The sequence below is a fragment of the Heterocephalus glaber genome, unplaced genomic scaffold (assembly GCF_053883595.1).
Source record: "Heterocephalus glaber isolate CG9 unplaced genomic scaffold, H.glaber_assembly_v1.0 deba00000071, whole genome shotgun sequence".
Taxonomy (NCBI): Eukaryota; Metazoa; Chordata; class Mammalia; order Rodentia; family Bathyergidae; genus Heterocephalus; species Heterocephalus glaber.
In genome coordinates this window covers 29,098,750-29,110,040 of record NW_028258137.1, presented here as the reverse complement: position 1 = coordinate 29,110,040, position 11,291 = coordinate 29,098,750, and the positions used below count along the sequence as shown (strand labels likewise).

The 11,291-nt window shown below is 38.2% G+C and overlaps 1 protein-coding gene across 7 annotated transcripts in view; it reads right to left on the bottom strand.

Moving 5' to 3' along the window:
- Positions 1–4,113: 4,113 nt before the first annotated feature.
- Bbs2 (Bardet-Biedl syndrome 2) overlaps positions 4,114–11,291 on the bottom strand; it is a 116,925-nt gene continuing 109,747 nt past the window's right edge. For 4 of the 7 annotated variants that reach the window (XM_087184739.1, XM_087184673.1, XM_087184535.1 and 1 more), the window contains one exon: positions 6,255–11,145. In XM_087184739.1, coding sequence (XP_087040865.1) covers positions 10,839–11,145 — 307 coding nt within the window. In that variant the 3' untranslated portion in view covers positions 6,255–10,838. Of the gene's footprint in view, positions 4,471–5,451; positions 5,601–6,254; positions 11,146–11,291 lie in introns of those variants that run through there. The other 3 variants (XM_087184696.1, XM_087184616.1, XM_004847891.4) reach the window with 1 other exon arrangement.

Sequence of the window (11,291 nt, the reverse complement as noted above, 5' to 3'; positions counted from 1 at the left end):
TTTCAGATAAAAGCTATGATGTTCATTTATATAATATATGGCATCTTTCCCTTAATAGTGAATTTCAAAATTCTTATAACTCCCTTTACTAAATGAAGTTCCCACCCTCAAAGAGAATAGCTTTGTTTTTTTTTTTCTTAGTACCAGGGATCGAACTAGGGTCCTTGCACTTGCGCAGCAGGCAGTGAAACCACTAAGCTAAATCCTCAGCCCGAGAATAGCTTTGTTTTTCAGAAGTCTCTCCTGTTTCTAGTCAGTGAACCACAACTTGTGCAAGATTTGAAGGGCCCAATGAACAGCTATTTGGTACCTCACACACAATGTTGCTCACCTTGTCAAGAATCAGCCTTTGGGCCCAACACTGTTTCACCTTCCCCTGGGTCTTCCTTCAGCATCTTTGATGAAGGGTCTCAGTTACCACAGGACAACCACACCAGGGTCAAAGGCAACAAGAACTAAGGCTTCACCCTGTCCTGGGCTCCAGCTCATGGCTATCGGTTCTAGCTGTTCTCCCCAACTTTACATCCTATCTCCCATGTGAACTTCAAGCTCTAGCATCTTATGGGGGGTCAGCAGCCCTACAGGGACTACATTACCTTCCTCCTGTGATTAAGTCAAATTCCTTTTATATGTTAACTACCATGGAAATTAGGTACACTTTTAGAAAGCTGATTTGTGAGCATATTTGCATTTTTAACGGGAAGAAAAAATGAGGATAACCTTATAAGTAAGTTAACAGGTTGTGGAAAATGAAGCCTAGAAGAAAAAAAAGGCTGTTAAGTTTTGAACCTCACTTCTCTATTGCCCAAAGTTTGCCTCGGAAACGTCACTGAATCTGGTTTTGTTTTCTTTTCCACAGAATACCAGAAAAATTCAAAGGTGGGGGCTATGTCTCCTAGGCCAGTATTTCTTCAAATTTTTGGCTGAGGTAACTCCCCAAAACTATTATGTACTTACCTCTGCAAAACCTGAGTGAGGAAATATCCTTTTTAAAGGATCCTTTCTAGAGCAGATCTAGTGAGGTGATACCACAGGGAGGCTGTGCAGCCTTCAAGGAGTGGGACATCCCTACAAAAACAGATGACCTCTCTGATGCAAAAACTCAACCACACAGGGGCTGGGGATTTAGCTCAGTGGTTCTGCTGCCTGCCTCACAAGTGCAAGGACCCAAGTTCAAGCCCCAGTACCAAAAAAACCCCTCAACCACACAGACAATGGAAAAGCTACTTGGGAGCTATCCGTGTGGCATCCTTTTTGGAAAAGCAGTTTTATAATGCACAAATAAAAAGATGATTCAGGAGCCAGAGCACATAGTGTGGGCAAAGGCCACATGGGAACGGCAAAATGCAAAATAAGGTGGTAATGGGTGCCTTATTGTACTTTAGCCTCAAAGTGAAATCAGAGATAATTTAGTTCTGTGATCACAGGACCGCAGCTGGCCAATTTGTAACTGCTAATTATAAAACTTGAAAAATTAATAACCATGTTGGAGATCATTTTTAAAAACACTTCTCAGTTGCATAATAGTTGTAAAGCACCAGTTCATTGATTTCTGAAGCTCCTGGCAGGTATACTGAGGACAGACAAGCCCATGGAGGGCAGCAGCTCAGCTTTGGCTCAAAACTAGTGAGGATGAAGACCTTGTTCTCACTAATAGGGGATTAAGAGTTGTACAAACAGAAGATGTTAAGGAATAGATGAGGGACAGGGAAGAGATTCTATCTGAACTGAGCTTTGGTATTGGATAGGCAGACATAGTGGGAATAATAAAAACCATACTCTTTACAATACTGCATACCTGAATTTGGGTTGGGGGTATGTCTATGTGTGATTTTTTCCCCCAGTACCAGGAATCAAACTCAGGACTTTGTGCTTGCCAAGCAGGCGCGGTGCCACTGAGCTAAATCCCTGGCTCTGTGTAATTTTTTTTTAAGGGATGCTTTTAAAAAGTTTTCATCCATATACCAGAATCCTAAAAGCCACCTAAAGCTTCGATAAAAAAAATTCAACAACAAACTAGAGCTTAGCTACAACTGAAGTAGCACTCAGATTATATCAGTATAGGAAAACAGGGCAACAGACTAGAACTGTAACTGATTAACTCATTTCTAACCAGTCACTAAGATGAACATGACTTCTAAGGAGGAAAAGATGGTAGCTGAGTTTTATTAAGTATTTTCTTCCTATCCAGTCTACTTGCTTGGGAACAATTTGGACTAACTGGAAGGGGCATGACTACAGTACTAGGTTTCTAACCCTTCATACCACAACTTACCCAGTTCTTGGGATCCTGTACAGGACATTCTGCCTTCCTAAACAAGAGGGCTCATTCCTGAAATTCACATACTGTTATCAAGGAGATCGAGTTAATGTGAAAGCAACTTTTATAACCCTTCAGGGCTGCTTGCACATATCTTGCAGATCAACCTTTCCAGCCCTGCCACAAATATTTTGGGGTCAAAAGGAAGCTTTTTGGCTGAAGAACAATGGAGCAACCTATGCTGAGATTGTATTGGGTTCACTAAAGATGAATGGTACCATGTCATTTAAAACCAGCACCAACTAAGATTTCAGTCTCAAAAAAGTATAAACTAGGGCTGAGAATATAGCTCTGTGGTAGGGTGCTTGTTTAGCATGCATGAAACCCTGAATTCAATCCCCTGTAAATCTCCCCCAAACACACACAAAGCTATGTTAGGCTGTGGTTAAAACAGAAAACAAAACAAAAACACTCAAGCTTGAATTTGGTACTAATTCTGTGACACTGGAAAGTGGTTAATCTCTGCTTTTCCTTATCTTTGAGACAGATATAATACTACTACTTAAGGAATTGTAGAAAATAATATATATCTCCAGCTTATAAAATTGAAAAAGTTATTTTTGAAAGTTAGAGAAATTAGGACTCCAGAAAGGCTACACTTCAGATACAGGACAGAGGAATCCTAAGTGGCCAAGTTGAGGAGATAATAAAATTACTGTAGTTTCTAATCTCAAAGGAAAGGTCTCACTCCACCCGCAACTGCTTATGAATGCTATTTAAAATGTGAAAACTGACTTGTTTTAGGGATTTGGGCAGTCATGAAATCTACATTAGGGCAAAATTTAACCTCCTGGGCAGAGATTGCTGGCACATAGGGAGATGACATTTCCTGGTCTCCCTTGCAGGTTGGCCATGTTACCCAGAGCAATGGAAGCAGAGTGACAGTGTGCTATTTTCAGGCTGCAGCTTGAAACACAAGCAGACGTGCTTCCTCCTCACTCTTCCTTTTCTACTGGCTTGGATACATGTAACTGCCAGGCCCAACCCCCCACCTCCACCCCATCAGATAGGGCTCTAAGTGAGAGAACGGCTTCTGGCAATGCCAGAAGGCTTCCATTGTACACAATGAATGTGAACATAGTCACCTAACGCATTTTCCCTGTTTGTTTATATAATAAATTAAAAATAAATGAGTCATGAATTTGAGGATTGTTACAGCAGTTAACACTACCTCAACTAAGCTGATCACCCTAAACTGATTCTCCTTCAATATGAATTTGTTTACTCTCAGTTCTGGCTTGTGTCTAGATGTCTCCCTGAAGCTTCATACACTCATAGGCTGGCTAGATCAAGGGTATGTAGTACCGGGATTAAGGGGTTTTGGTACTAAATTAGTCCACTAAATGAGTTTAGTATAGTTCTGGGCATGGATAATGGAAGCCCCACACCCAGGCTTGTATCCTGGATGGAATATAAAGAAAGAGAGGGAAGGAAGGCTGCTGCTGCTGCTTGCTGCTTGTGCTGCTTTCTGCCAGCCACACTATGGACTGTTTCTCCTCTGCAATGCCCCTCTTCCACACTGTTCTGCCTTGGAACCGGCCAACTATGAACTGAAACTTCTACAAACTGTGAGCCCCCTTCAACTTGTGAGTGTCATATTTTCTCTGAGCAACAAGAAAAGTAACTAAGACATACCTTTCAGTGGTTAAAAGGAAGGCACACAAATTGAATAACTACGATTTTGTTTTTCTTTACAAAATACAAATGGTTTATGCAATTCTGCTATTGTAGTGCTTTTATAATCAGTCAACACCAAAGTATAATACCTTTTAATTTTAATGAAAAAGGTAGTCTATTTGAAAATTATGAATTTAATTACAATTTCATTGTAATTTATACATTGACTTTACATATATAAACAAAAAAATAAAAAGTGGTTTTATTTTTCAGATGTAATGTTTTATCTTTAATTTGTGCAGATCACCAAGGTTTTTTTTTTTTCATTCTTAGCGCTCTGAGTTCACCAGGACATGATCCAGAGCAACTGAACCTAGATTTTTATGAGAAAACTTTTCCCAAGAAGTTGCTTTCCTATTTACTCTTCTATGAAGGAGCTGTCCCCACCCGCATAATTCTGAACAGTGTGTTGATGTTGTTGCTTCGAATTGCATCCCGACAAGCAGTTATCACCTGGTTCTTTGGTTTTCCAACTGTATAAGAAGAAATACCTGGTCAGTATGTCCCAAAAAGAATATTAAAAGTAAAATTATATCAGCACTTGGAAGGCTGAGGTAGGAAGATCGCCACGAGTTTAAAGCCAGCCTGTGCTACATAGGGAGTTCAAGGACAGCCTAAACTACATAGTGAGACTCTGTCTCAAGAAAACCAAGAAAAAAAAGGAAGAAAATAAAAGTAAAATTATAAATTAGAGTCTAGTTTTAAAACAATATAAAACTAGGTTAGAAAATAATTACATATGTAAATTTTACTAATTTATCTTACCACTCCCTAAAAGAGGTAACTTGGTAAAGAAATTTATCATAAACTTCAAACCTAGAAACCAATCAAAACTCACATTCATCTAGCAGTGATTATATCTAAAAAGGTTAAAGCATTGACCCAAAACAGCAGAATTCAGATAACAATCTACCTATATTTTTTCCTCCTTTGGTTTAATGTTCTTTTTCTAAACTTTTAAGGTGGACTCAACACATTAGTTTTCAGTGTGTCTTTTATTCTAATGGAGACTTTAAAGCTCTACACTTCTTTGAGGTATAAACATTAGGTTTTTCCTTAGAAGATGCATGAAGATCTTAGAAAAGAAGCTGAAGGTTTTTGCTTTTTCTTTCTCTTTTTATTATTTTGATTTGTTTTTTGAGATGGTCTTGCTATATATAGTAGTTCAGGCTGGACTTGAACTCACTGTGTAGCCCAGGCTGGCCTCAAACTCACAGTACTCCTGCCTCAGCCTCCAGAGTGTTGGGATTATAGGCATGCACCATCACACCTAGCTAGAAGCTAAAGGTGCTCTTTCCCTTTGAAGTCTGAAGATTGAAGCTAAACAGTAGGCTGACTGATGGAATCTTAAGTGATGGGGCCAACTTTGGAGTGATTAGGCCCCAACATGAATTATGGAATCTACCATCATCTTTAGCGGTCCTCTCCCAAAAAATTACAGAAAAGAGACTTACCACGCAGACGACCTGCCCGTTGAATTGCCTGATTTACTGCTTTAAGGTTTCCTAATAGTTCTGTGTGATTGTTACAGCGAATTTTATATCCATTTAGCAAGTCTTTATTAAGGTTATAGAGTTCCATATAGCGATTCTTCATTGTTTTCCTGTGTAAACCAACAAATTTACCATCATTGTTTCTTTCTTTTTTTGGTACCAGGGATCCAACTCAGGACCTTGTGCTTGCCAGGTGGGCACAGCAACACTGAGCTACATCCCTGGTCCAGCATCATTGTTGCTTAATATGTAAGGCTTAAGAAAATCTGCAAACTTCTTAGGCATATTTTTAAAAAGAGAAAAGACATTTTTAGCTCTGTTTTCATTAAAATTAGGTAACTACTAAAGTTTTCCTTGAAAACATTAATAAGTTTCCATCAAAATATCCTAATAAATAAATAGAAGTCAAGTGGCCTTTCTTGGTGATTGGTCCCTGGTTGGTTTGACTTTAGAAACTTAAGAATTACAAGCCCACTGTGTTGAGGCTAGGTAATAAGACTGTCAAGTTTCACATTAATATTCATTAGATAAAACTGACCTATTCTTTTTTTTTTTTTGGTACCGGGGACCAAACTCGGATCCTTGCGCTTGCAAGGCAGGCGACAGAACAACTGAGCTAAATCCCCAGCTAAACTGACCTATTCTTAATGAATATTTTTTATCAAGATATTTTTGGGCTGGGGATTTAGCTCAGTGGTTTTGCCGCCTGCTGCACAAATGCAAGGACCTGAGTTTGATCCCTGGTACCAAAAAAAAAGAAGATATTTTTAAAAGCAAAAGATAAAACCACAATGAAATATTATTACCCAATAACAAAAGTGTTTAAATTTTTTAAAAACTGAAAATATTGTGCTGGCAACAATGCAGAGCAACTGGAACCCTCATACACTGCTGACAAGAATAAAAAATAATACAGTTATTTTGGTAACTTATTTGGCAGTTTCTTACAGTTAAACATACTACATAACCTAGCAATCCCAGCCCAAGAGAAATGAAAATACATGTTTGCAAAAAACCTTTATCCACAATCACTGAGGTCTAGAAACATCCCAAATGTCTATCACATGATGAAAAGATAAATTACTTCCCATCTATACAATGGAATATTATTCAGTAATTTTTAAAAATGGACTGATACAGTACATGCAACAACATGAATGAGCCTCAAAGGCATTATGGTAAGTGAAAGAAGCCAGACTCAAAGCCTATATATTATATGACTCCCTTTATACGACATTCTGAAAAATGTAAAACTATAGGGGAAGAAAATAGCCTCAGGAGCTTAGGAGAGGTGAAAGCACAAAAGTGATAAAACCATTTTAAGTCTTGATGGTAGTAACAGAACTGAATAAGTTTCTCAAAATTTAGTGAATGGTAAACCTAAAAAAGAATGAATTTTCCGTACATATTAACAAAATTGACATTAAAAATAATAACAAATATATACATTAGAACCTCTAAGAAAAATATAAATAATTCCAGAAGGAACTTAGAGGCTGGTGGTCATGTTGTGCAGAGTCAAATGCTTAAAGCCAGCAACATCACTTTGACTTTAAAGAAAGAAAAAGAGAGAGAAACTAGAAGACCTAGAGCTAGTTGGCCAGAGAAAGCATACATCTATTTCAATTTATAGATGATAAAAGTACACATGTGTTAGGGTTTATGTCTAGATGTCCCTCAAGAAGGGCCGGGGATTTAGCTCAGTGGTTCCACTGCCTACCTCAAAAGTGCAAGGTCCCGAGTTTGATCTCCGGTACCAAAAAAAAAAATGTAGATGTCCCTCAAGAGCCTCATGCACTCATAGGCAGGGTTTTTGGAAGGCGACTGGATTGCAGGAATGCTACAGCTGGTTTGGTGTTAGGAGGCCGGGCCTGTTAGAGGCAAGTCACTGGGGGTGTGACCTGGAAGCCCCTTCTGGACTCTCTCCCTGCTTCTTGACCACCAGGATTTGAACAGCTTTTACTCCACGATGCCCCTCTGCCATGCTGTCCTGCCTTGGAGTCACCTGATCATGGACTGAAAACATGAGCCAAAATAAACCTCTTAAGTTGTGGGTGTCAAGTACTGTGTCTCAAAAATGAGAAAAGTGAATAAGACAGCATCTGAAAAAAACTATAGTTGGGTAGCATAAAATCAACATGTAAAAATCAATAATTTAAATACACAAAACCATACTTATATAAGATGAAATGGGGAAGAAAGATAATATTTACAATTATAAAAAAAGAACCGAAACTACCTAGCCTTAAACTTAGCATAGGGAAAATGTGGGTTTTTTTATAAAATGGAGTACTACTCAGCCATAAAGAACGAAAAACTAGAGTCATTTATAGCTAAATGGATGCATATCAGGCCATACTCTTAAGTGAAATAAATAGGACACACGTGTAAATACCGAATAGTTTCACTAGTGTGAGAAACTGATAGTATAAACAAGAGTTAAAATGATTAAAATGAATAATTGATAATTTGAAATAGGAAAAAAGGTCCAAAGATGAAGCAGTGAAGGGAGGGGAAGGGGAAAGGAAAAGAGGGAAAGGAAAAACTATGAGAAAAGAAAAAAAAAATGGAAATGAAATCTATGTAAATAGGGAAGGGTGGAGGGGGTGAAGGGCACACAGGTAATGGGGAAAAAAATAAGAACCAAGATATATCATGTACAGGTACAAACACCCAATGATAAATGTAAACGAACTGTATACCTAAAGTGTACCAATAAAATTAATTTAAAAAAAAACAGCATAGGAAAAAAAGCCTACAAGAATTAAAGAAGAAACAAAGAACAAAAAACATTTCTGCATGAAGAAAACCATGACGCATTCCTACTGATCAAACATTAACAAGTACTGCCAGATGTTCTAAACTAACAAAACATCATTGTAATGTCAGTTTCTCCTAAATTAATATATTTAACAAAATTCCTGTAAAAAATACCTACCTTTCTCTCTGAAGCCTCAAAAATTGAAGTTTACTGGAAAGAACAAATACAAGTAGCAAGGAAAACTATTAAAAAAGAGAGAAATGGGGAAGGGAGGAAGGGCATCTAGCCATGCCACATAGTCAAATACACAAAATATCTATAAATTAAAAAATGGGCCAGGAGTGTTGGTGCCTGTCTATATTCCCAGCTACTCAGGAAATAGAAGCAGGAGGATCACAAACTTGAGGCCATCCCAGACAACTTAGTGAAACCCTTTCCCAAATAGTGATGGGAGTATAGCTCAGTGGTACAGCACTTGCCTAGCATATGAAAGGCCCCGTGTCAAATCCCTAGTACCTCTGAAAAAGGAATGATACTGTCACAGCGGTTATCAGGGACTGAACAGAATGGGAAATTACCATTTAATGGGTATGGAGTTTTAGGTTTACAATATGAGGAGAGGGAGACAGATGGTGCTCATTGCTGTACAACATTATGAGTACAGTTAGTAACACTACTGTACACTATAAATGGTTAATATGGTAAATTCCGTTATGTGTATTGTACCACAATACAAAATATTTTAAAATATAACAATGGTATTGTCAAATGATGAACCAAGATAGACCAATGGAGTAGTATAGAAAATCCAGCATGAGGCTGTGTGGCCACCCAGGCCCATAATCCTGGCACCCAGTAGGCTAAATCAGTCAGATTATGAGTTTGAGACCAGCCTGGGCTACAAAGCAAGACCTTGTCTCACAAACAGACAGAAGGCCAGGGATTTGGCTCAGTGGTTCTCCTGCCTGCCTCACAAGCACAAGGACCTGAGTTCGATCCCCAGTACCAAAACAAAAACAACAACAATAACAACAACAACAAAAATGGACAGAAGGACAGAAAGAAGGAAATCCAGAAACAGATCCAACTGCGAATGCAAATATGATATACAATAAAAGCAGTGTCTGAAATCAGTGGGGAAACAATGGACTTATTAAAAAATAGTACTGGGTTGGGGATGTAGCTAAGTGGTACAGTGCTTGCCTAGACTATATGAGGTTCTGGGTTCAATACCCAGCAGCAAAAAAAAAAAAGGTACTGAAATAATGCAACAGTCATATGGAAAGATATAAAACTGAATTTACTATTTACATCCATCAAACAGCAGAATAAAGTCCAGAAAAAGCTGGAAAAGACTTACATGTAAAAAAGGAAAGCATGCAAGTACTAAAAGAAAATCGATAAATTATAACTTGAGGTGAAGAAAACTTCTCTTAACCATAACTCAAAAATATGGATATATTAAGGAAATGAACGATCAACTTGACTACATTAAATTTCTAAAAAGATTTTAGAAATAAAAAGTGAAACAAATTTTTTAAAAGTCTAAACAAAGAGAACAAAACAGGAAAAATATTTGCAACTCATATCACAGATAAAAGACCAATATACTTAAATATATAAATAGGCAAAAGAAATAAAGTTCATACACATAAAAATGCAAATGGTTGCCAGGGATTTAGCTCAGTGGTTCCAGTGCCTGCCTCACAAGTGCAAGGATATGAGTTCGATCCCTGGTACCAAAAAAAAAAGAAAAATGCAAATGGCTAGCCTGCTGTGGTGGCACATGCCTGTAATCCCAGCACTCAAGAGGCTAAGGCAGGAGGATTGCCACGAGTTTGAGGGTGGCCTGGGCTACACAGTGAATTCAAAGCCAGCCTGGAATACATAGCGACACTTTGTCTCAAAAAACAAAGTTCAGCACCTGCCTTGCAAGCGCAAGGTCCCAAGTTCAATCCCTGGTACCAAAAAAAAAACCACACACACAACGAAACAAAAACAAAAACAAAACACAAATGGACATTAAAACGAAAAGATTATCAGCACTGCTCATAATAAATGACTCTCCTACAACTCAAGAGCAAAAAACAAACCCCAGTGAAAGAGTTTTGTTTTTAAAATGGGCTAGAGATTCAACAATTTCTCATTCGACATTTCTCCAAAGAAGACACACAAATTACAAACAGGTATAGTATATGAAAAGATGCCCAACACCAGTAGTCAATAAGGAAATGCAAATGAAAACCATGATGGAAAATCATTTCACACGTTAGGACAGTGATGGCGAACCTTTTAGAGACCAAGCGCCCAAACTCCAATCCAAAACTCATTTATCGCAAAGTGCCAACACTGCAATTAAACCTGAATACTGAGGTTTTAGTTTAGAAAAAAAAACTTATACATTAACATCTTTTGTCTTAAAAGAAAGACACGGGCTGGGGATTTAGCTCAGTGGCACTGCTGCCTGCCTCGCAAGCGCAAGGTTCTGAGTTCGATCCCTGGTACCAAAAAAAAAAAAAAAGAAGAAGAAAAACACAATAACAGATCTTTCAATGATACAGACAGCTTTTTATTGAAAGGTAAAAGTTTACATTTGTTGTGCTTCTGCACAATTAATGTGATCTTTGCTGTTGTATGCATGCTGATAATTTGTCAAACCTTGGCTGGGGCAACTAGGTGCCTGTGCCAACAGAAGAGGCTGTGTGTGCCCACTGCGGCATGCATGCCATAGGTTTATCAACACTGTGTTAGGATGACAATTACCAAAAAAAAAAAAGACAGGGTTGGGGTGTTGCTCACTGGTCAAGTACTTGCCTAGCATGTGTGAGGTCCTGGGTTTGACGCCCAGTAGAAAAAGGACATGTATTAGTGAGGATGTGGAGAAATTGGAACCCCTGGAAAACAATGGAAGTGAATAAAAAAATTAAAAATTGAAATATTATATGATGCAGCATCCCACTTCTGGACAACTTAGTGAAACCCTATCTCAAATCCTGGGTATATATACAGAAGAACTGTAATCAGGATATTTAAGACATAG